Raw genomic sequence first — 26394 nt, forward strand, 5'->3', positions numbered from 1 at the left:
GCTACAAGATTGGAATTTAACTACCATGGCTATTCTCCAATATTCTAATTTGATTAACTATGGATGGATGAATATTATCCTTTGGAATTCCAACCACCTCAGTAATGGAACAAAATCTCAATTCCCAAAAATCACACCAGTGGCCTTAAATGTCTCACCTAATATGTCCTTTTTCTTTTACTGTCTTATGTCTAATGAATTAATTCATTCTCATTCAGAGAGGAGGCATGCAGCTCCCTAGTTTCAATGGAAGGGAAAGTTAAAAAAAGTGTAACACATGACTCTGAGGACAAGAAGCTTACATTTTACCCTTTATCTACTTGAATCAGGTAGATAAATGAGTTATAAGGTATTTGAAATAAGGTCTCATTATGTCCTTAAAGATTTACATCTCTTTTCTAGTCTGATCATGAGCTGAATAGCAGCTACTGAAGAGTAAGAGGGAATCTAGTGTTTGCAGGAAACAAATGTTTGGAGCCCCATCTTTGCCTCCCACTACCAACATGATCCTGAACATGTTATTTAAGCTCATTTTATTCCTGAGGACACTGAAACTCAAGACCTTGACACCTTATTTACAGAACTATTATACACATTATATGAGAAGAATTAGAAGTGCCCAGATCATATTGGGCACATAGTCAAGTGTATCTTAGACTTTATCTTTTATAATTGCAAACATCAGCACCGTGCATATTCAGTGTGCACTATGTACAGTGCAAGATATTTCACAGAATCATCTCATTCAGTCCTTACTGAAGAGCTATGTAGTAGGTAATGTGATCCCCATGTTGTGGATTACTGATGTGGAGACTGACATTCACAGGGCTATATGCCTTTACCAATATGACTCAGAAAATAACTCCAAGACTCCAAAATGTAGTTTTGGCCTTCCAAACAAACATGAGTCATTTTCACAGTATTATATTGATGAAGTTTAAAACAAAGTATATTTGCTTGTTGTTTGTTTACTGGTAAGGTAACTAATCACTGCCATTTCCTCAAGAATGCTTATAGGTTTCTTATAAATTTTTATTTCAAGTTTGACCACTATTTGAGGTTTGAGTACAAATATAAAAAAATCAAGCTGGATAAATCTAATGGGTTGTACCACGACTGATATTCTCAGAATTGCACTAATAATCTGCAAGCCTCTGTGAGAAACTGAACAATTTAAATTCCATATTTTTCCTCATACTTCGATTTTGCCCAAAGTCCCTTTAGTTGATTGATTTTATTTTGTGATTCTCTGTATTCCAACTCTAAGAACTATTGATTAGTTAGTTAGTTACATAACATTCATTTCTTCCGTGCCATGTCTTAGGCCAACTCTTGTGTATATAAGTGATTAGAGGAGCCTTCTATTATGTTTTAGTCTCGTTAAGCATTCAATTCATAAACAGACAATGGTCAACATAGACTTGAACAGTGAATAATAGATGCATTGTCTTCGAAAACTGCAGGTACAAGAAAAAGCTGTCATACTCTTTAAACATGATTTTGTTCCTGGGGAAGGGAAGAAAATGCTGAGCTGACTGAGTTAGAGTCACTGAAAATGGTTGATTGGGCCAAGTTTACGAAACATGATATTCTTTGTCTTCCCTCTTTCTCATGCCTTGTACACACACACACACACACACACACACACACACACACATGCCACAGGCAAACATGCATATACAGATTTTACTCTATTTTGGCAAAAGGATAATTATGCCAAGGCACATGTTCTTAACTTCTCTCTTCTCTTAATCTCACAGTTTTAATAAACTGCAATTATCTCTTAGATCTAGATGGCCAGCAGGTGGTAAAACTCAAGCATAGAGGCTAGAGAATCTCCATGAGCTTCTTTCTGGGATAACTTTCAACATTAAAGTAATATATGCTTTTTCTTATTGTAAGATCTGGGACAGGGTGGTGGTTAACTATCCAGGGGCCCAGATCCCTAGAATAATACCATCTAATTTTTTTCTGTTGTTAGAAGTAATGTAGGTTTGGGAGCTATCACTTAATATTGTTAGAAGATCATGAGCATAGGGGCTATATCATATGATCACTGGCAAGTCACTGAAATATTTTTTGATGAGATTTACAATTTTAAAAGCTAGCATAAAGCTTACTGACAAGAGAAGTTATGGTTTGTTTTAATTTTGTTTTCTTAAGCATATGAATGTCGCAGACATTTACTTTGAGTATTTCTTGAAACTGCTAAATCAAGGAGAAAAACAATAAAATATAATAAAATAAACTGGTGCCATATATCCCCAAAATGTGTTATCATTATCTATACTAGATGAACATGCACAATTGAAATTATTTCAACTTATAATTCTTGACACAAGTGTCATATTTAAATGCTGAAGATTCACTTTTATCTAAATTAATGAAGTGATGGGAGTTCAAAATTTAAAGATATTATAGAGCAATAAAAATTAATTAGATAAGCTTCTAAGGAAATTATTCATGTCCTTTGTGACTGGCCCCAAAATGTTTGCCTTTCATCTGATACACAAACATTAAATATAAAGATATGATAATTAGAAACTTGATTAGCATTCATTAAAGATTAATTTTCTAAACACAGGAGATGTGACAAAGTGGTCTGGAAGGAAAAGCCCATTTCAATTGGCCACAAAAGTTGACTGTTTTCACATAATGATGGGAAAAAAGGCTGAAATGGCACCTAGTATAAACAACTCCTTGACTTCCACCATTTGAATCGTAGTGACTTCCTGTCACCTCTCTGTCACATAGCCTCATGAATTGCCCATTAATTTTGCCCTTTTATAATCAAAGTTAATGGAATACTGCCAAGTCTACGTTACTTGGGAATTTGCTTCTAACTAGTTTGCACAAGCTGCTGTTTTTGCAGGCATCGATTGAAATAAACAGCCTCTCCTTTTCAGGCTGTAAGAGAGAAAATTGATTTGACAAATTTAGATATACTGGTGGGTTCAATAAATAATTCTTGACCCTTCTTTGAGTGGAAGGGTGGAAGGCATGAGCAGTAAATTACAGTCAACGGGGGAAATGCAAAATAGTGAATTTATAATTGAATAGGGATGAGAGGAATGCTGGAAGTTTATAAAACAGGAAGATTCTAACTGAATATATGATTGATCGAAAAGATAGCAACTTAGGAAATTTAAAATGTAACTGATGGGAATTTCAAAGAAGGTTTTGGAAAATAATTTCAGTCGTGAATTTAGGCTCTCTGGTGACTAAAGATAAAACTTTTTGATGTACATTTTGCCCATAAATGGTGTGGTAATTTCTAAATCATTAGTTATGGTTTATTAATTCATAGATTATTAGACAGCATAGAAACAAGGTGGAATATAATTAACCAGTGGACACCAGCAGGGTAGAAAATCTGTTGGGACTTTTTTTTTTTTTTTTTTTTTTTTTGCGTTACGTGGGCCTCTCACTGCTGTGGCCTCTCCCGTTGAGGAGCACAGGCTCCGGACGCGCAGGCTCAGCGGCCATGGCTCACGGGCCCAGCCGCTCCACGGCACGTGGGATCCTCCCGGACCAGGGCACGAACCCGCGTCCCCTGCATCGGCAGGCGGACTCTCAACCACTCCGCCACCAGGGAAGCCCTGTTGGGACTTTTAAAAAATTTTTATTGGACAAATATATATCACTTATATGTGGAATCTAATAAAAAATGGTACAAATGAACTTGTTTACAAAATAGAAATAGACTCACAGATGTAGAAACCAATCTTATGGTTACTGGGGGGGAAGCGATAAATTGGGAGATTGGGATTGACATATACAGACTACTATATAAAATAGATAACTAATAAGGACCTATACTTTACAGCACAGGGAACTCTACTCAGTATTCTCTACAAAAATATTCTGGAATATTTTTGATAGTTTTTCTCTTTATAGTATTATTTTTATGTGTTACCCTTTCACTAACATGGCAACTGTATTGATGCATCAGTTAAAACACAATCTATTATCTCCCTCAAATACATACCAAGAAATTTCAACATCAAGGGAGCAGTTGACCACCATAATTTTAATAATTTTTCATTATATGATTGTGAAAATTCCAGCAAGCCAGGCTGTAAAGAGAAGTCATTCTGTTTTACTCCTTAAAATCTCAGTCATATTTAGATTAGTTTAGAATTAAATGAGAACTTTAATCATGGCTCTGGTATCAAATGAACAAAGCTTGTAAGGCATAGTTTTTTTATTAACCAAGTAGTAGCGCTCTCAAGAAAGGTAGAGAAATGCTTTCCCTCACTGTGCAAGTTGTGGACTTAGACGTATTTGAAAATGCCTTAAACTCTCTGGAGAAAATGACTCTTAAATGGCGACTTTAGTTTAAGTCTTCATTGACCCCTGTCTGTTTTCCCTACTGACTACAAAAATGCATGCTGTCTGGCTCCAGCATTTTCAAATGCTCTCTAAATGGGGAGAAATAGGTCTCTTATTTATTACATTCATCTTAAGTGAACCTGGACGTAGTGGAATCCTTGGCAAGACCTCACTTCACCTTTTCCTACTCTCTACAATGAACCCTCAGTATCCTTTTTCCAGCTCACAAGAGTTGAAGTCCTAAAGAATAAGGTAGGCACATTTATGGTTGTTAAATTCTATGGGAAAAAATTTTAGAGCCATTGAAGTAAGAACTGATGTTATGAACTTCTTAGATACTATTTATTTATTAAATATAAAGCTTTAAAACAGTCATGTTCTAAATAAAGGCAACATTAATGGCAGTTTATAAATGAAAAATTAGTACCAATGGGAATGGAGCTATTACATTTTCCATTTTTTTATTAATATGTTATATAATATTACCTACTTTAAAATAAATATATTTATTTATTTATTTCTGGCTGCATTGCTTCGTTGCTGTGTGTGGGCTTTCTCTAGTTGTGGTGAGCAGGGACTTCTCTTCGTTGTGGTGAGCAGGGGCTTCTCTTCGTTGCAGTGCACGGGCTTCTCATTGCAGTGGCTTCTCTTGCTGCGGAGCACGGGCTCTAGGCACACAGGCTTCAGTAGTTGTGGCATGCAGGCTCAGTGTTGTGGTTCGCGGGCTCTAGAGCGCAGGCTCAGTAGTTGTGGCGCACAGGCTTAGTTGCTTCGTGGCATGTGGGATCCTCCCAGACCAGGGCTTGAACCTGTGTCCCCTGCATTGGCAGGCGGATTATTAACCACTGCACCACCAGGGAAGTCCAATATTACCTACTTTTAATTCTTTTTTTAAAAAATTTAAGCACTTACTAGTTTTATTTTATTTTAATATACTAAACATTTTAACTTAAAATTTATAAATATGCATTATTTGTCAAACTTTTTCCCAAGACCTTTTCTTTGACAATAAATCTGCTTCTAGAGTTCTGAGTTAAATTTACATAAACCAGTAATTCATGGCTTTTGATTTCCAAGTATTTTTTAAATTAAGGTAATACTGGCTTAGAACATCATATAAGTTTCATGTGTACAACATTACAGTTCGACTTCTGTAGACACTACTGTGCTTACTCAGATACTTTTAATTCTTTATTTATGCTTACCAATTTGTTTCCTTTTGTTGTCTACATTCTTTTTTGTTTTGTTTTGTGTGTATGTGTGTATGCATATATGGTTTTTATGTGTTCATTTTTGTTTTATGTACACCTCTCTTTTCTACTGTGTACTACTCTTGCTGAATTTGTGACTGGAAAATACTGACTCCCTCCTTTCGCAGCCTTAAGTGCATGTTTAAATCCTTTTTATACATCTCATCTTTCTCCATACTGTAAGAGGCGAGGAAACAAAATGCCGTAATGAGTTTTTTTTTTTTTTTTTTTTTTCTTTTTGCGGTATGCGGGCCTCTCACTGTTGTGGCCTCTCCCGTTGCGGAGCACAGGCTCCGGACGCGCAGGCCCAGCGGCCATGGCTCACGGGCCCAGCCGCTCCGCGGCACATGGGATCCTCCCAGACCGGGGCACGAACCCGCATCCCCTGCATCGGCAGGCGGACTCTCAACCACTGCGCCACCAGGGAGGCCCCCGTAATGAGTTTATTATTCCTTATGCTCCCTTTGGTAATCTAAGTCTTTGCAAAATCTCTAATTCTACTCTGCCAACAAAAATTGCATTATGCTTCTATTACTAAATCTTCAGTGTTTTTTTTCCCTAATTATTTCAAATAGGATTGATTCAAAATTATTGGAACTGAATTTCTTGGTATTACTCTTACAATGCAATTCAGTTTAAATCTTTTATATATTAGAATCTTAATAAAGGAGACTCACACTTTCAGAGGAATATAGATTTATCTAATATTCAGCTTAAATGCTAATTCAACACCAGCTTAGAATAACAGTTGTGCCCCTAATACATGCATACACGTACACGCACACACCAACACAGACACACTTTATTAGGGAAGAAAACTAATATTGTAAACTACCCAGCATGTATTGTGTGATTTGTTACGTACTATTTCTTTGAGGTTTTTTGGGTTACTGTGAAGGCATTATTTTCTTAAATGGGAATATGATTTCAGGCTATGTAAGACTGAAATTTATATGAGTTACATATCAGAGTAGGGAGTAAAGAACATCCAGTGCGCCTAGAAATCATGTGGACTCTAGTCACCTTGCCCATATTTACTCAAAGCCAAGAAGTGATAAAGCTGAAATATTAATCCAGGGCAGTTTTATCAACAAGTGAAAAAAAGAAAAACCCAACCCACAGAAACAAACAAAACTGATTATTCCCCACAGGCTCTCTTTAGCATAGCACTCGTAAAACATAACCTTAAAATATATTTTTAAGATGGATCACTTCCCAAAGAATACAATATCCTAATAAACTAATAACCTCAAAAGAAAGGTTTGATGATTCCATTAACATGGAATTTTTATTAGTGAATTTATTTTTAGAAATATAATTTTCATATTTTTAATTATTTGGGTAACTCCTTACATTTTTTTGTGTGAGATCAACTTTTGTAGTAGAAGTAAGCCATGAAAACAATAAAGTGCATACACCTTATGGTTTTATTCCAGTGTATTTTTATAAAATGAACATACCCATGTAACTATCACTCAGGTCAAGATATAACCAGCATCCCCAAAGCTTCCCATGTACCCCATCTCAGTCATTATGCCCTTCAAGGTAACCTCTACTCTGTTTCTTAACACTATATTAGTTTGCCTTCTTCAGAACTTTATAAAAACTGAAATGATATAAAGTACACACTTCTGTATCTGACTTCTTTAGCTCAATATAGTATTTGTAAATTCATTAATGTGGTTGTAGGCAGCTGTAGTTCATTCTTTTCCACTGTTTGGGAAAGAATTTCATTGTATACATATACCACCATTTATTTATTCTCTTACTGGTGGATATTTGGGTTGTTTCAGTTTCATGCTATTCTGAAAAGTGCTGCTATAAATATTTTGTGTATTTCTGTTGGTGTACAAATACGTGAATTCTGTTATGTTACATACTTAGGAATAGAATGAAAGATTTTAGAATTGGCTCCTTTCAATTTTAGCATATGCTTCCAAGTATGTTTTCTAATGTGGATGTGCCAGTTTACACTCTGACCAGCAATGTATGAGTTCAAGTTGCTGCATGTCTTCAAGAACACTTGGAAAAGCCAGTTATTTATTATTTGTTTTTCATTTTAGTCATTGCAGAGGTGTACAGTTATGTTTCAGTTCGATTTTATTTTAATATCTTGATGATTTGATGCTAAGGACATATTATGCTTACTGGCCACTTGGATATCTTCTTTTGTGAAGAACCTGTTCCAAGTTTTTGCCATGTTTTAATTGGTTGTCTATGTTTTTCTAATTGATATGCATATTATATATTAAGGACACGTGTCCTTTGCTAGACGTGAGTGTCACAATACCTTTCCCTACTCTGTGGCTTAATTTTTCACTCTTAATAGTAACTTTTGATGAACACAGATTCTTAACTTAATAAAGCTGAATTCATCAGTTTTTGCTCTTATTAACGTTAACACTTGTTGCAACTGATTCGTTAATTATTTGCATAATCCAGAATTTGAAAATTCTGTTACTTTTAGAAGGTATATTATTTTTTTCACATTTACATCTCTGATCTCCCTGAAGATTACTAAAATTGACGTTCTGAGTTAGAGGCCAGGTTCAGTTTCATCCACTCATGGATATCCAATTCACTGTCAACTTTATAACTCTTTATGATAGATCTTCATATATTGTTATCATGAATATGGTAAGATCAACCATTTTTCTTTTAAAATATTTTCTTCATTATTTTTCCCTTTAAATTTCTTTACACATACACACACATATACACACACACATAGCTGTTGGAAGTTTGATTGATATTGCAAAGATTCTACAGATAAATTTAAAGCGGATTGACATCTTTTACATTTTAATCTCCAAATCATGAACTATGTATATACTTCATTTATTTATATCTTCTTTAATTTCTCTCAGTAATGTTCTGTAGTTTTCTGTTTAGAAGTTTTGTATGTCATTCATTAGATTTTGTTACTATTTAATTGAAGTCTTTTTACTATTATAAGTAGTATATTTATTTTCTGAGTATTGTTAGAAAATAAAAATATGATTATTTTGTAACTCTTAACAAGCATGCAAACTTTCTTCATTATTGATAATAGTTTAACTTAGATTTTTTTTCCTTTTTATGTACTCAATCATGTTGTCTATGAGTAGTGACAACTTTATTTCTTCTTTGCGATATTTATACTTTAATTTCTTACCTGTATCTTACTGTACTGGTTAAAACCTTCAGTGTAATAGAATAAAAGTAGCAATAGTACACAACCTATCTCATTTCCAATCTCAGGGAGAAACCTTTCAGTATTTTACCATTAGGTCTGATATTTGCTATTTTTTTGTAACTATCCTTTATCAAATTAAGTTCTCTTATGTTTCTAGTGTGCAAAGAGCTTTTTCAAGAACAAGAGATGAAGATATAACATTTTCTGCATCTGCTGAGAATGATCATACTTTTTTTCTCTTTCCTTTCCTCAGGAATTTAATTTACATTAATAGATTTTCAAATGTTATCATCTGTCCTTGTATTCCCTGGGTGTAATATTATATTTTTATATTAACAGTTTTGATTTGCTAATATATTACTTAGGATTTTGTTTATGAGAAGCAGGCTGTTAATTCTCCTTTCTTGTAATATTCTTGTTGGGTTTTAGCATTAAGATTGTTCTGGCTTTGTGACATAAGGTGGAAACTGCTCCCTCTTTTACTTCTCTCTGATAAAGTATGTGTCATGTTCATTTGGGCATGACAATTTATGTGTTAAAGAGTTAGTAATTGTGAATTCAATTTATTCAATAGAGAAAATGATAGACATATTTTTCTCTTTTTCTTATCTATGCCAGTTTGCACTGACTGCATTTTTCAACTTATTAGTCTATCTCATATACATTTTAATCCTTATTCCATAAATATGTTAATAATGTCCAGCTATTGTTTTTTTAACATCTATAGAATCTGTAATGAAGTCCCCTTTGTAATATTTTTTTTCCATGCCCCCTGCAGTGAAAGCATGGAGTCCTAACCACTGGACCGCTGGGAATTCCCTGTCATTTCTAATACTGGCAACTTGTACCTTTTCTATTTTTTCTTGCAAGATTTTATCAACTTTATCTTCGCACATAAAGAGCTTTTGGCTTTGTTGAATTTCAGGACTGTATATTTGTGTTCAATTTCACTATATTCTACCCTATATTTATTTTCACCTCACTGCTAGTTTTTAATTTTCTGTTCACTTTTAGCCTTTTTGAAGTGGATGCTCAGATAAATGATTTTTAGCATTTCTTCTTTTCTAATATAGCCATTTAAGGCTAATTTCTCTTTAGGCACTGTGTTAGCTGTATTCCACAGGTTTTGTCATGTCATTATTTTGTTATCATTCATTCTTTAAATGTGCTAATTCCCTTTGTGATTTTATTGTTTTCCATGGATCATTTAGAGACATATGACTTAATTTCCAATACTTGGGGATCATTTCAGGGCCTTTGGTGATTTATTTCTAGCTTAATTCCACTGTGTTAAGAAAGCATACTCCGCTTTGAGTGTTGAGACTTGATTTATGGCCCAATTTTGGCCATGTTGGGTAAATGTTTCAAGTGTGTTTGACAATAATATTTTTGTAATTTTTGAGTGCAGTGTTTTATATATTACAATTAGGCAAGTTGACTAATCATGCTATTCAAACACTTTCTATCCTTACTAATTTTTTGTCTACTTATTTGATTAGTAGAGTTGTAGGTGAAAATTTTCATCTACAAGTGTTGACTTGTCTATTTCTCCATTTGCTTCTGTCAATTTTTTGCTTTATGTACTTGGCAAACATCTTATTAGGTACATACAAATTTAGAATTTTTATATCTTCCTGCTGAATTTAATCATTTATCATTATGAAAAATTTCTATTTTGGGTAATATTTCTTTCTTCTTAGTCTATAGCTGAACCATTTTGGTTTTAATTTGCATAGATCTTCTTTCAATCATTTCAGTCTTTAAGTGTTCTTATATTTGAGGTTTATTTCTGATAAAAAACACGATTTGAAAATTGATTGCTTTTTTCCTAGTCTGACAAAGAATGAATGTCTTTTAATTGAAGTATGTAGTTTATTTAAAATTAGTGTGATTGTTTATTTATCTGGGTTTTAATTTCTTCTTGTACTTTAAAATTTTCTTCATCAGTTCTTTCTCATTTTTCCTCTTTTCTATTTTTTTGGGGATTCATAAGTTTCAATTCTTTTATTTCCCCCAACTAATAGGCTAATGGGGGAAATGAAAGAATTAAAACTTATGAATCCAAAAAAAGATAGAAAAGCGGGATTAGCCTATTAGTTAGTCTTCTATTAATATTATTTTAGTGGTAACCTTAAATACCATATTTGTATATATGTCACTGACTTATTAGAATATGCCTTAGAGTAATGCTTCAAACATATTATGTACAATGAAAGGATATGTATAATGCATTAATTGTTTATGCCATTTTGTTACCGTTTTCCTGTATCTAGGTTTTAATTTTGGAAATCAGATATGAAAATGTGTTATCTTCCTTCAGATAGAGTTTGATTTTCTCCTCACAGGAAGGTCTATATAGATGGATCATCTCGATAATCTTAAGGCTGGATTTCAGAATTTATGAGGGCTGATTTAATTTCTGGTTTTCCCTTATTTCTAAAGCCCACCCTTTCTATTAAATTGCAAAAAAAAAAAGGTTTTTTTTTCGCTTTTTGCTGCTTAGCACACGCTCTCTCATAGCCTTGAAATCCTCTTACTCCTGCACATGTTAAGATTTGGTAAATGCATCATGGGAAAAATACATCCATGATGCTTTGATGTCTTCTTTTCAATTACCTCCTCACTGTAGACTTGGCCTCTCCATTTCTGGATACCTCTGTAGCCCTGAACTGCAGCTTTTGTCTCACAGTCCCATGAGACACTCATAAACTCCAGGTCACTGATTTCTGCTTGGTTTCTATGCCCTCTGAGTTGAATCACTTAAAGTCCTGAAGGAAATAAGCAGTGCTAAATTTAGGAGTCACTTCAGTTTGTTTCCTTTCTTCCTGGTATCTTCGCTTCTTAAGTACTGGCTTCCTTCAAATACCATTTTTTTCTCTAATTTTGTAGTTATTCTCACTGGGGGAATTAGTTGGATATAAGCTACCATCATAGACATAAGAAAAATACATAATTACCCCTATCCCATTGTGGTATAATATGTTCATTGTTTTCCCAAGAAATTTAAACTGTAAATCACCCTACACTTATGGAACAATGGACAAAATATTACTATAAAATGACCCTAATCCTCCATGAGTTACTGCCCAGCAGAATTCACGTATGGTAATTAAGATTGTGTTATCCTTAGTTAATGCTCTGACTACAAAGCCAGACCAATCTCTTGAGATTCCTTTCCTCAGTCTATGCTTTGGCCACAATAAATTATGCATTTATTGTGACAGTGGACCAAGATGTATATACCATAATGAGTGACAAAAACAAAACAAATACATAACTCAAGATAAATGATTAGCAGAGGTGGTAGAAATGACTGCAGTGTAAGCCACCACCTCAATGTCAAGTACATGATAATAAAATGGATGATGCTGATTTATTCCCAGATGTTAATATTAAAAGGGTTGAATATATGTGAATGTAGACGTAGATATACAGTTATATCCATACGTCACTACTTCCTCCAGCTGCATTTGTATCCACAAAATCATCTGTGTATCAGTACATATTAGAAAGGCACAGAATATTATGTATTCTTTTAATAAAATTTAAAAAGATATATTGGGTGAAATATGTAAATCTATAAGTAATAGGTAGCACTAGGTGTTTTTATAATTGTATTTAGAGAGGCAATGCACAGCACCTATATATAATGGTATTGTGCAGCTCAGAATGTCTGTAAACCAATCTCTCTCTCTCTCTCTCTCTTTTTCTCTTTTGTTATAAGATAAAAGTTAGGTGCTAGCTGCAAAAAACTTTTAAACTACCTACTCTGTTAAAGGAAGGTTAATAAACTCTTCATGGACTCAGTAAATCTATCTTGCAAATTTGCAACGTAGAGCAACAGAGATGCTGACAAGGACACCAAGTGTCAAGCTTACTTCAAAACATGAGAGAGAGAACATTGGCCAATAGCTGAGTATTCAATGTTGTTAGCAAAATAATGGTGAAAAAGAAAAAGCTGCTGGAGGTTTTTGTTTGTTTGTTTGTTTTTAACTGAATTTATGGAGAATGGCGAAAAGCCCTGTATGGTACCCAAAATATTTTAATTTCTAAAACATCAGGTCAAAGACAGAAATGAAAAGTGATTTTTTCTTAACACACGAGAAAAAAAAAAAAAGGATGCAAGAGAAAAGCACTGCTGGCAAAATGCTAAGTTCTATTGTTGGCACCTGCATTTTTCCCGTTGCAAATAATCCACTTGTTTGTGGTGGTCTATTCCGGACATGGCCTAGCATGATTGGGGCGGATCTTTGAATAAAGTTATTTGTGTAAAAAGTAACCTAACTGATGCCCACATATGGGCACATTCCTCTAGAACATTAATCATTTTCAAACTGATGATAGTGAAATCCTACTTGGAAACCCAAACCCTACTCCATAATAATAATCTATGCCAGCCACATCAGAATGCCATTATCATCATTATCATCAGCAGCATCTTCAGAAACTATTTGCTATTTATTGAACACGTACTCTCAGGCACCATGCTTTCTTTTTTTTTTTTTTGAATTTTTTTTTTGCGGTACGCAGCCCTCTCACTTTTGTGGCCTCTCCCATTGCGGAGCACAGGCTCCGGACGCGCAGGCTCAGCGGCCATGGCTCACGGACCCAGCCGCTCCGTGGCATGTGGGATCCTCCCAGACGGGGGAACGAACCCGTGTCCCCTGCATTGGCAGGCGGACTCTCAACCACTGCGCCACCAGGGAAGCCCCATGCTTTCATTTTTATCCAACCCTATGGCTAAAGTAATATGATTATTTCCTCATAAACATTTAACAAATAATAATTGTAATTTTAAACTTCCATTCAATCAACAGATATTGACCTTTTACTTACTGGGTGCCAGATACTCTTCTAGGACAAGAGATACCAAATAGAAAAGACAAACAAAAACATATTCTATTATATTCACACATAAATGGGGGTAGGGGTGGAGACTCTCAGGTATAGATGAAATGTATGAACAAAAATAAAACCAGGTAAAATAAAAGAGGCTAATGTTGGAACTCAACTTTTCGCTCAGTGCTTACAAACGATAATTACAGTGCTGCAGTATCAAGTTATAGGTGTGCTAACCTCCTTTCTCAATTTTCTTATCTCAAAAATCGATTCTCTCCTTTCTCTAATTAAAAAAATCTAATACTTTGACCCTGTGCATTCATCCCCAATATGGAAATGAAATGAGACTGACACCTTTTTCTTGATGATTCCTGGAAAACTGTATCTACTCTCAGCAGAGGCCTGTTGGCCACCAGTGATGATCAGAGTAATAGCTTCCAAAGGTCCAAGGTCAAATATGTCCTTGGCTACTTCTGCCAGTTGATGCTATGAGGAAGGTACAGTCTATGGGGACGGGGGCGTTTCAGGGGGAATGTAATTTTCTTTTGAATTTATTTTTATGGAGGGAACAAATGATTTTATTGAATTTTGGCTATTCGAGCCATAACCTACAATACTGAGAGAGGGTAGTAAATTCAGTTCATTTGAAACATCTAAAATAAAAACTTAGGCAGTTTTTTCTCAAATTCTTGTGGATTTCAGAACATTCGGTAAAATTTGACTCAATGGGTCTGATTTGAGCCCAGAAACTTTTATTAGGAAAAAAAATCTTAAAAGGACTTCAGAGCTTTAATCAGGTTCAATATGGTAAGAATTGTAGTGAGAAAATCCCTTCTTCATTTAAAAATCTTCCTCTGTCTACACCATGAATCTTATTATGAGGGTTCAGAAGACAGCATTAATGCTTGTGGTACTTTTATATATTCTATGAAGCTCTGATTCTAGAAAGAATCTGTCCTAGCATCCCCTCTGGCAGTAGAAATTTAGACTTTAAGCCAACTTGTAAGCAGGTATTATGGTTTGGCAAACCCTGGTTATCATTACTAGAATGTAAATTCCATCTGGATAAGACTTTTTTGTTCACTGTTGTATTCAGGATATAGAACAGTAACTGGTACATAAGAGGTCACCCTAAAGTCAAGATAATATCTGAGAGTTATTGAGAGGAGTGAATGAAATCATACATGAAAACACTAAGCAAACTACAGAATTTTAAGAGTTAGGCCTTGTTTTTGTCCCATGTTGTATTTTGCTCCAAATTTTCTAGTTACCTCCTTACTGACTCAACTTCCTCTGAGGTCTTGTCACCTCTGTGCCTGATTCTACAAGCACATTTTTCTCCTTAGCCATTATTCCAGGGAACTGAAACCATGTCATATAAACAATTTTTTCAAGACACTTTGTATTTTACTAGGCTAAAGGGGAAGAGAATAAGACTTGTTTATACCTTGAGGCACATTTTGGCTCACTGTAAGATTAAAGTGCTTTCCAACACAGCTGCTCAAGAGAAAAACTCATCAGTCTCCCAAGGTAGTGAGTTTCTGACCACTGCCAGTATGCAGTCATAGAACAAGGCTGTGGTAAAGGCAAGTGGAGTACCAGATGGTGGATGTGGGGTAAGTTTTAATATCTGCTCTAATCATTAAATTAAAACAAACATTGCTTTTTATTCTGACTCATGTTTAACTACCAAATTTATTTAGTAAAAGTTTATCCGGAGTTGACTCAGTGAAACTAAATAGGAATTGTTGTAATAATTTTCCACCTCATCTGGTTCCTATGTTGAAATTACAGGTCATGCTTTCACAGCACTACAAATTACTGTTTTTCCTGTAAGCAAGTTGACTTGGATTTATTTATACATAATTTCAGGATTTCCCCCCCACTAATTTCTTAATATTTGGTGATGATATTGCTCCCAGAATTCTCTACTGAAAAAAAATAAATAAATACTCTGCTAATGAGTTCCACTGTGTAGTTTCTCATCCCAACATCCATATTTACTTCTAATTAAGTGCATGAGAGCAATTCAGAATTTTATCATTTCAAATATTGCCTATCCAGGTGATTTTTCATAACTGTGAGAATAAAAAGATTCTATAACTTTTCATTTCTTGCACATAAACCTTCATTATAATTTTGTCTCAGGAAAGTGTTGGAATTTGCTCAAAAACTATCTCACATCCTTGAAGTCAAACAATTAAAAGACACAGATATGATACAGGGTTTGAAATTAATGTATGCCTCATTCCAAAGCACATCCAAATCTCTTGCAGTTATGTAATATTTGCCTTAAATATCAGCTTGATACAGACACCACAGAAATGGAGTTACAAAGTCATGCACTAGCAGAGATGATTTTCCTCTAGAAGTGTGTCTGGGGTGAAATAATTTGCCACAAATACCCTCTACCTTCTCTCCATTAAAAACAAACAAACAAACAAAAAACCAAAATAGTCTGAGAGATTAAAAAACACTGGCTTAAAGGAAACATGATACTTGTATCTTGGAGACAAAAGACTGTCCAATCACATTTTGACCATCTCAATATACTAAAAGGTTCAAATGGACACAATTAACATAGTGAATAAGAAGAGTGAAAAGTTGGTTTATAGAGTAGTTGCATATAAAGAGTGTGGTAACTAAAACTCTGGACTAGGGTGCAGGGTCAGCCTAGAATTAATAACATGTTGTTTAATTGTTGGCATATAGCAGGAAACATATTTCCTCTCTCTACGCTTCATACTACACTTTATGAAAACAAAAAGGTAAATTACATTGCATTGAGTTGTGGTGAACTTTCCAGTTCAAATATTTGAAGATGTCTGTAGAAACTAAGCATGTTGTTATACTACCAGTTAATTATCCAATGGAATTAGGTATTAGCCAATGCTCTTTAAGCCAAGATAAATGTTAACAGTCTAGTACTAGTTTACATATTCTCCCTTCATTCTTTATTCAATCAATAATTCATTCATTCAGTAAATATTTATTGAAGACTTACTATTATCAGATACTCTGTAACTGTTGAGGAGATATCAATTTAAAGCATAAAGACATTCTACCCATGGAGAAGAATTCATAAACAGTATACATGATAATAACTAAATTATATGGTATGTAAGAAAGGGTTAAATGCTAATAAAAACAAATAAAGCAGGATAAGGAAGATCTGGTACTGATGGTGGTAAGGGTTGAGCTTATTTGAGCAAAGGCTTAAAGATGGAGTTAATCATGACTACAGCAAGAGGATGCATATTCCAGGCAGAGGAAACGGTTGTTGCAAAGATTCTGAAGGGAGAGCATGGCTAACGTCTGGAAGTATTCAATCACGGATTTCTGGATGGTTAGCAAGCAAAATTATTTTCTTGGGTTTAGTGATAGACTTGCACATAACAGTGACAAACTGCAAAAACAATTAAGCAACATCTTTTTCTTGATTATTGAGATTGAGATAATGTAAGACAAAACTACTCTAGGTTTTAACAAAGAATTAGGCTTGGGTTATTAACTTTAAAGTATACAACCAACTGCTGTGTCCTTGGAGGATATTTTACTTCGTTAGGAAACCTCTCTTCTGATATATTCCCACCTCAGAATATTTGCAAGAATTCTGTGCCCTTTTCTTTCCCCATACCTTGATAGGTTAGATTTTTTTTTTCTGTTTCTAAACTATTTAGTGTATTATAAGCATGTGCTTAAAAACCTTGTAACTGTATCCCAAAAGTAACCATTAAGATTATTTGCTCATTGAACTAATATTTGCCAATCACTTACAATGTGATACTTTGTATGCCATGAGCTATGAGGATTATAGAAAAGTGTAAAATGTGGTCTCTGCCCTTGATGACATTAGTCTGGGAGGGAATAGAAGGCACATACACAAATAACTATAATTATAAATTAGATCATCACTGCCTTCTCTGAACTCCCATGTAGTTGGGACAAAATATGTACCTTCTGAAAGAAGGAAACATTTTATCCAAACCTTGAAGGAACAGTAGTGACAGGAAATGTAGAGAAATGACAGGATATTCAAGGAAAGAAAAAATAATATAACTAGAAAAGGTCCAGAGTTAGGACACTGCATGCATGCTGCATCTGAGGTACAAGTGATGAGCAATAAGGGATGACAAAATAGTATAGATACCAGACATCTATGTAGTATTAGGGTGATACAGCTTTTGTATTATTTTATCCTGAAACAGTTTCCTCAAGTTTAAAATCATAGCCACATATTGTTATTGATAACGGGTATTTCTGATAGCAGTATTCTAAAGAAGTAATTCCTCACTTAAACTGTTTTATTTTAAAGAGGCCTAAATACTACTTGTAAGAAATAAACGCATGACTCCTAACATTTCTGGATTTCAGTGTAGGGTCTCAAACTGAGTTCTGTTCAAATATAAAATCCTTCCTCTTTCCTTGAAAAAGATGTATTATTAATATTCTTTATAGAAAAATTTTAAAAGCTTTGGTGGATACGAGGAACAATCCCAAGGTCACATAGCTGGCTACCCTGCAAAAGGCCAGTCTTAAAACAAGGACCTTTTTTTTTAATCCAAAGATAAAGCACAACAACAAATACACCTAACAGGGTTTATGAAATAATAAGGAAACTACACAGATGTTCTCAGCTTTTAGTATGCTCTAAAGTTTTAGGACTTAAAACTCTATAAGTATTTAAGAAGTACCTAATAACATTTAACATTTATTATTAATTTTAATAGTATTATTTAATATTTTAAAAGTAGTTTGAGACTATGTTAACTGAAACTAAAGTTAGTGTGGTAATTTTAAAACATGGCCCCAAAACTGTTTGACATGCCTCTTGTTGCAAGGTGGGGGAATATGTTCCACTCTGTTGAATGTATATTCTCTTACTAATCAATAGTATATGAAAAAAGTGAATTATGTCAATTTCTAGACTCAAGTTTACAAAGTTACCACCTTCCACTTCCCATCTTTGTTGGGATACTCACTGTTGGAACACAGATACCAAGCAATGAAGAAGCCCAAGCTACCTCTTAAAAAGGCAGCTAACAGCCAACACCAATGTGCCAGTCATGTGAGTAAGTCATATTGGAATTGGATGGTCAGCCACATTCAGGCTATCACAGCTGGTACCACATTCTGCAGAGACAAGCTGACCCTGACGGGCACTGCTCACATTTCAGATTTGTTAGTAAAATACATATTTGTTGTTTTATGCCACTAAGTTCTGGAATAGTTTGTTACATAACAGTAGATAATCAGAACAGATTTTAGTGTCTGGACGTAATGTGCTACTGTAATGAAAACGTAAAACATATGGCATTGGTTTTGGGACCAGGTGGCAGACAGGAGCTAGATAAATTAGGAAGACTCTTGTGAAAGCCTAAAGGGCCCCAGGGAGAGTGTCGAAAGACTAAAGGGTGTGAAGAGGCTGTTGACAGGGTCTTATAGTAAAGAAAATAGGGAAAGTATTATTGGAAGTTGGAGGAAAGGAGAACCTTGTATGTAGTGGCTAGATTTTTGACCATGTCAGTTGCAGGTCATGCAGAAGAAAAGGTAATGTACCTAATGAATTTGATGATTAAGAGATTCCAGGCAGAGGCAGAATTTTTAAAATACCACATCACTTCTTCTCATTGACTAAACAAAATGTGGATGGAGAGACATTGGCTAAAGAATGTACCTAATGAATTTGATGATTAAGAGATTCCAGGCAGAGGCAGAATTTTTAAAATACCACATCACTTCTTCTCATTGACTAAACAAAATGTGGATGGAGAGACATTGGCTAAAGAAGGAATTTTTTCCATCAAGACTGGTTGGGTTTGAAAATAAAACTTTTTCATTTGCAGCTTCTCCAGAGAAAAACAATTCTCAAGTTAAGAAATATCTCAGTCCACTGATCAAATGCAGATTGGGACAATATGATCCTTTGTTGTTACTATCTCAGAAAGATCTGAGGTTCCTCATGGGAACTTTCAGAGAGATAAAAGTCTCTGTGAAGATTTTAAGGACAGGATAATCTCCCAGATCCTCTCTGTTAAAAATCTTAAGAGGGGGCCTCCCTGGTGGCGCAAGTGGTTGAGAGTCCGCCTGCCGATGCAGGGGATACGGGTTCGTGCCCCGGTCTGGGAGGATCCCATATGCCGCGGAGCGGCTGGGCCCGTGAGCCATGGCCGCTGAGCCTGCGCGTCCGGAGCCTGCGCGTCCGGAGCCTGTGCTCCGCAACGGGGGAGGCCACAACAGTGAGAGGCCCGCATACCGCAAAAAAAAAAAAAAAAAAAAAAAAAAAAAAAAAAAAAAAAATCTTAAGAGTATTGACCATAGCAGTTTCACTAGATTCCCAAGATCAAGAAGGGCTCATTGTGAAGAGATATGGGAGTGTAGCTCTTTTTTAATGGAATGTATTATAAATTGATTTGTTAGAAACTTACAAAGTCTTTAAAGGAAATGTATTGGTTTTGACTAAAAGAGTGATTATAAAAGGACAACAGTAGAGATTCTTGTGGTGAGTGATGAAAGTCTCATTATGTCTTGACTGTGGTGGTATATACATGAACTGACACATGATAGAATTGCATACAGCTAATCTCTCTCTCTCTCTCTCTCTCTCTCTCACACACACACACACACACACACACACAGAGAGAGAGAGAGAGAGAGAGAGAGAGAGAGAGAGGACAAGTAAAACGAGATATCTGAATAAGTTTGGGTAGATTGTATGATGTTGGTATCCTGGTTGTGACACTGTACTATAGTTCTGCAAGATGTTACCAGTAGAAGAAGCTGTATAAGGGTGCACAGGAATTCTCTCTCTCTCTCTCTCTCTATATATATATATATATATATATATTTACAACTGCATACAAATACATGATTATATTAAATAAATAAATAAATACTTCCTGATGATCATCATCTACCTAAGACTGAAAAACCAAATATGGTTTTCAAAACTATTAACAGAAGTTTTCAAATAAGGGAGGAACTCGCCTAGGTCAGTGCTTTTCAATTTATGGTACACACTGCAGTATGACTATCACTCGGAAACTTGTTAAATATGCAAATTCTCAGGCTCCAACTCAGACCCAATGAAGCACAAGCAATCTGTGCTTCAATCATCACCTCCAGGTGGGTGTGATGCATGCTGAACTCTGAGAAACAGTAGCCTAGAGTTTTGTTTTGTGATAACTATTAAACATATACTAAATAGAGCCTCACTAATCATATTTACTCCACTGACCAGTAACATCAACATCATCTGCAAGTTTATTAGAAATGCAGAATCTGTACTCCAGACTTAGAGAATCCAAATCTGCCTTTTTACAAGATCTCCAGTTAACTCAAAGGGACAGAAAAGCTTAAGAAGTGGTGCCTTAGTGTATTTTCTGAACAACTACTATGTGCATCCCATGAAAATGCAGCTTTGTTTCTAGTGATAGTGAGAACATTTGGGCACCCACTTCCTGCTGGGGCAGGAATATTAAACAAGATGCTGAAGATCACACATCTTAGGAGGAGCCTACCTAGGACCTGAGCTTGCACAGTACATAAAGGGACAACAGAAATGATCCTTCTGGTCTGGATCCCTCCAGAGCCTATGTTCATAAGCACAATGCTAAATTGTCCAGTCTTTCTTCATCTGTTAGTCTAGCTCCTGTGGGCCAGTTCTGGTTTCCATCTATTTACAACAGGGGGTGTCTGAACTGCTGACACACATTCCAGAGTCATAATAGATATTATTATTCACTCAGGCAGTTTTGACCATATTACTTTCTAGACACTAAGCTCATAACAGGAACTTCAGATACACCACCCAGGATGTTCTGGTTTCAGGATTGCAGAGTACTGCATGCTCTCGCCCTCCTCCTCCCCAAGGCCCCCCATTGATCCTTCCATGTGCATCACAAGGCACAGACTGCAAGTCGTCAGAGTGCACATTAGCTGTAAAATAATACTATTGGGAGGTAGAGCTGAAAGGGAAACCTCTGGTTGTCTCTGACTGGATTTTCTGCCTATTTATCTTCTAAACTTCAATTCTGTGGAAGTTCCTGGCAGAACCAAGTGTTATCTGAATGCACAACTGACAGCATAAAAAATCAGTTATCATTTTTATGTCTAGGGTTTAACTTCAAGAAAATAGCAATATTCAGACTGAGTAGATGGTTTAGGGACTTCAGGGGGAGGTGTAGTTTTTTTTAATCCTTTTTGCCAAATAAGTAGGGAGGCATAGCTAGAAAATGCTTCAAAGCTGTTAGAGAATAGATTAGGATTCTGTATATTTTGTAGAATCTTCAGAAGTGAAATAATAAATAAACAAAGTTATATCTGTAACAGCAAAGCACACGGCTAATGGAGCAAGGTAGACCCTTATTAATAATAGCAACTAGTATCACTGAGCATCATACTCTAGTTTCTGCTAGACCCTGGAAATTCAAAGATGAATAATTTAGTGTGAACAATATACTATAACAATCGAATGAATACATTGACTATAACTAATTTTCAATTTCAGTGTACCAGGCATGATGCTAGGTGCTAACTAGGTGCCTTCTCTACTTTAGATCATTCAACATTCCTATGATGTTGATATTATCATTCACATTTTACAAAGAAGGAAGCTGAAGCTCAGAAACATGGGGGGACTTTCCCATAGTCACACAACACATATGTGGCCTAGACAGAATTCAAACAAAATGCTATCTTCCCAAAATGCCTTTCTTTGATGACAGAAGTAGGAAAGGGCATTGAAAAGAGGTCAAGAGCAGTCAGTTGAGAAAGGAATGGGTTTTAGATTCAAATCAAAGAGCACTACCCAACTTCAACGCTTTTCCTGTCTTTCTCCACAGATGGTTCCAAATGTGCTCAGTTTATCTTTGGAAAGTAAGACTAATTACTACCATCTACATGAATCGTTAACCATTCACATCCAATTACTGACACAGCATAATAACCATTATACGTGTCCATAAACTGTCTGATTAATGTTGCTGTACATTTCGTCTTGTCTCCACACTGAACGAAGTATACCAAAGATTCTCTGTCTTCATAGTCTGTTGTGTCATGAGCTTTGGGGAGGAAAGGTAGAGAAAACTGACACAGTGAAGGTAATAGGTGGCATGACATAGACCAAGAGACTGACTAATTTAAATTAGTTCTCAGTTCTCCAATGCTTATTTTATACAAAAAGTGTAAAGGGTTTTTAAAATTATGTGTAACATAGGCAAAATTATTTAAAGTCAATACGTTTTTAAGGAATTTCACACATTCTGATTCCTTCCACTGCCAGTCACCTTAGTTCCTCCAATGTTTGAGTCATAATCTTCAAGATAGCCCTCCCAAAAATAACTTTTGCTCAATCCACAGTTATCAAGTCATCCACAATTCTTTTAGTCAGATTTCTTTGATATCCAATGGAATATGGACACACTTCAAAAATTCCCCACCTGTAATCTTTAGGATCTAGTTTCCTCAAGCAATTTACTTTAGGGCCATGTTCAAGGTCAGAGGAGATGGATCTGCCTGGTTCTGAATTTAAGACACCCTCTAAACATTCATTAAGTTCAAATCATATTAATTCCTAAGTTATCACACCCTAGAATAGTACAGATCTTTGGGATATGCCAATACCTACAATTAAAAAGTTTGATTGTTAGGTTTTTCAGTTTATTTAGCAGCTCTGTCTTGTAGTTCTTTCCCACAGATTTAACACATAGTTCTGTGAGTAAAGGAAACCACATAGTTATCCTGTGAGGCGTTTCCAACGATGTAGGTCTATAGGAAAAGCCTCATTGGGATAGACCTCAACTCCAATGCTTATTGTAATGTGTAGAAACAATTCCCTTTCCTGTCCCCCTCAGAATATAAATATAGATACAGATCTACACACACACACACATACATACACACTAATAACTCAACTTACAAGTTTAAGAAATAATTTCCAAGTAAATTAACTAGCTAGCATTTGTCACGTTTTCAAAGCAATACCACAACTACACATATGAGGTGGTTTGGTCAAGGCTCTTATTGCTATCCAAGGAAAATGATTTTCTATCTCATTTTATCTTGTTTTCTACACTTGAAAAATGGGTCTAATAATACTTGCCCTTTACATACTTCAGAGGAATGCTGCAAAGATTAATGAAATACATGTAAAGAGATAAATTAAGAGATCATCATCCTATTGGATTCTTCAAATAAAATTTCCAGTAGAACTATGACCCTACCAACCTTGGTGAGTAAGGCAGATATAAGAATGCAGGAATAACGCGATATTTATTTATTTATTTATTTATTTATTTATTTATTTATTTAATTTATTTTTTTTTTGCTGTTCACGGGCCTCTCACCGTTGTGGCCTCTCCCCTTGCGGAGCACAGGCTCCGGACGCGCAGGCCCAGCGGCCATGGCTTACGGGCCCAGCCGCTCCGCGGCATATGGGATCCTCCCAGACCGGGGCACGAACCCGTATCCCCTGCATCGGCAGGCAGACTCTCAACCACTGCGCCACCAGGGAGGCCCATAATGCAATTTTTAAAGAGCTTTTTGTTGTTTGAATCAAGTGCTTAAATCAAATGCCTAAATCTCAAACAGATCTGAGAAACTAAACAATTTTTCAGGAAAAAAAGAATGAAAACATCTGAGAATTAAGAAACCAAGAAAGGGGATGATCTTCAAATGCTGCAAGCTGACACTTCAGTTGGCACCCAACCTTCAGATGGGATTACTATCATTAGACCCATGATTCCAAAGACTTAATAAATGGACAATTAGGGTTTATTTCTCCTGGAATTTATCAAAATTAGTTGAGATACTTGTCTAGCCTTTCCCCCACCTCTGTTACTTGGCTGAATGTGGATAAATTCCAGTTGATTTAATTTTTCATTTCTGCTGCCAGATGTTTTGACATCACATATTATAGGCATCTAATTGTTTAAAAATGCTCTCGCATTAATGCAGGAGAGTTCTACTGTTTTCTGCCTTCTAGGCTTTAACTATGATAAGAAAGGAAGTAAATTGTTTTCAAATATGAAACAAGGTCTGAAATTCACATCTGGCTTGACCCAGTACTTAAGCAATAGACCGATATAAACTTTTTATTTATTTATTTATTTATTTTAATTAATTAATTAATTTTATTTATTTATTTTTGGCTGCGTTTGTCTTCATTGCTGCGTACAGGCTTTCTCTAGTTGCAGCGAGCAGGGGCTACTTTTGGTTTTGGTGCACGGGCTTTTCTTTGCGGTGGCTTCTCTTGTTGCAGAGCACGGGCTCTAGGCGTGTGGGCTCAGTAGTTGTGGCACAAGGGCTTAGTTGCTCCACGGCATGTGGGATCTTCCCAGACCAGGGCTCGAACCCGTGTACCCTGCATTGGCAGGCAGATTCTTAACCACTGTGCCACCAGGGAAGCCCTAAACTTTTTAAATTAGCTGCATTCCTTTGAGAAACCCAAGGCTGATTCCATGGGAGGAGAGAAAGGAGTCAGAGAGGAGAGAGAGACTCTACATCCAGAATAAATTTAGTTATTTGCAAGGAGTCCATGTGCTATTAACTTGAATATAGTCTACTGATGTAGAAAGACAGACTTGGTAGACATTTTACTTTTACAAAGTGCTCATTCAGTGATCTTGAGGAAATTACCTCCATATATCTCAATATTATAAAATGAAGATAATATAATCTATTTACTTAACAGTCTCTTATCTCAATATTTATTGTACTAAGAAAAGTTAATAGTCTTTTGTCCATGCAAGTTACTTATGGTATGAAGAGGAGCTTCAGGCCAACATTATCCTGGCACCTTAAAAACAAGATCAAACTTCTGAGCCTCAAGCATACACAACTCCAAGGATGCATTTATGTGCTTTGGAGAAGACAATCTGCAGAGAGGTGAGAGGATGAGCACTATATAAGGAGCAGGGCAGCAGCCATCTTGCTTCCTTGAAGACAGTCGAAACACGACCATTCTCAATTCGATCTCTTCTGATGTGTTAACACTTTTCAAGGTGTTTACCAAGATGATTTCTGCCTGATTTAAAAGTGTGTGTGACACTCTTTATACAGTTCCTAGGTAAAATAACTACTCCAGGGGCTTCCCTGGTGGCGCAGTGGTTGAGAGTCTGCCTGCCGATGCAGGGGATGCGGGTTTGTGCCCCGGTCCGGGAAGATCCCACGTGCCGCGAAGCGGCTGGGCCTGTGAGCCATGGCCGCTGAGCCTGCGCATCCGGAGCCTGTGCTCCGCAACGGGAGAGGCCACAACAGTGAGAGGGCCGCGTACCACAAAAAATAAAAAAAATAAAATAAAATAAAATACTCCATAAAATTGATGGTAATACACAGAGTGATCAAGAGGTGGTATTATTGTTACCATCCTCACAGTCTGTATTACCAGAATCGATCTGGTACATATCTGTTCTTGCAAAATGAATATTAGTGAAGCACATGCTAATTACAGATTCATGAAAAGTCTTAGGGTTACAGAATGACTTTACACTGTCTAGCAGAATGATCTTGAGAAAACAACTCAAGCTTTCTAACTTTCAGCTATATCATCTAAAATGTAGGATAATACAACCAGCCCTGGCTTATTTTCATGTTGTTGTTTTGAGGCTTCAATGTTGTAAAGAATAAAGAATCAGTTTACAAAATATATAAAAATAGAAATGTAAGGAATTCCTATTACTAGCAGAGATGAAATCTGGAGGCCAAAGTTATCCTTATCTGGCAAGAGCCTCACTTTCATGACTAAATTTTCCAAAATATCATTCACCTTGCTACGTTCACTGAGATTTAGGGTTTTGT

At 35.8% G+C, this 26394-nt stretch overlaps 1 protein-coding gene and 1 non-coding gene across 4 annotated transcripts in view; both read right to left on the reverse strand.

Moving 5' to 3' along the window:
* Positions 1-26394, reverse strand: part of CDH8 (cadherin 8) — a 358644-nt gene that overhangs the window by 68083 nt on the left and 264167 nt on the right. Inside the window, exon 8 of one of the 3 annotated variants that reach the window (XM_060083247.1) lies at positions 16246-16251. The exons of the other annotated variants lie outside the window; for them this stretch is intronic. Within the exon in view, the coding sequence (XP_059939230.1) occupies positions 16246-16251 (6 nt within the window). The remainder of the gene's footprint in view (positions 1-16245; positions 16252-26394) is intronic. 3 annotated transcript variants of the gene reach the window in all.
* On the reverse strand, positions 23268-23398 carry LOC132481005 (small nucleolar RNA SNORA18). The gene has a single exon (XR_009530717.1). It is a non-coding gene; the product is annotated as a small nucleolar RNA SNORA18 (small nucleolar RNA).

Source organism: Mesoplodon densirostris, chromosome 19 (genome assembly GCF_025265405.1).
Source record: "Mesoplodon densirostris isolate mMesDen1 chromosome 19, mMesDen1 primary haplotype, whole genome shotgun sequence".
NCBI lineage: Eukaryota > Metazoa > Chordata > Mammalia > Artiodactyla > Ziphiidae > Mesoplodon > Mesoplodon densirostris.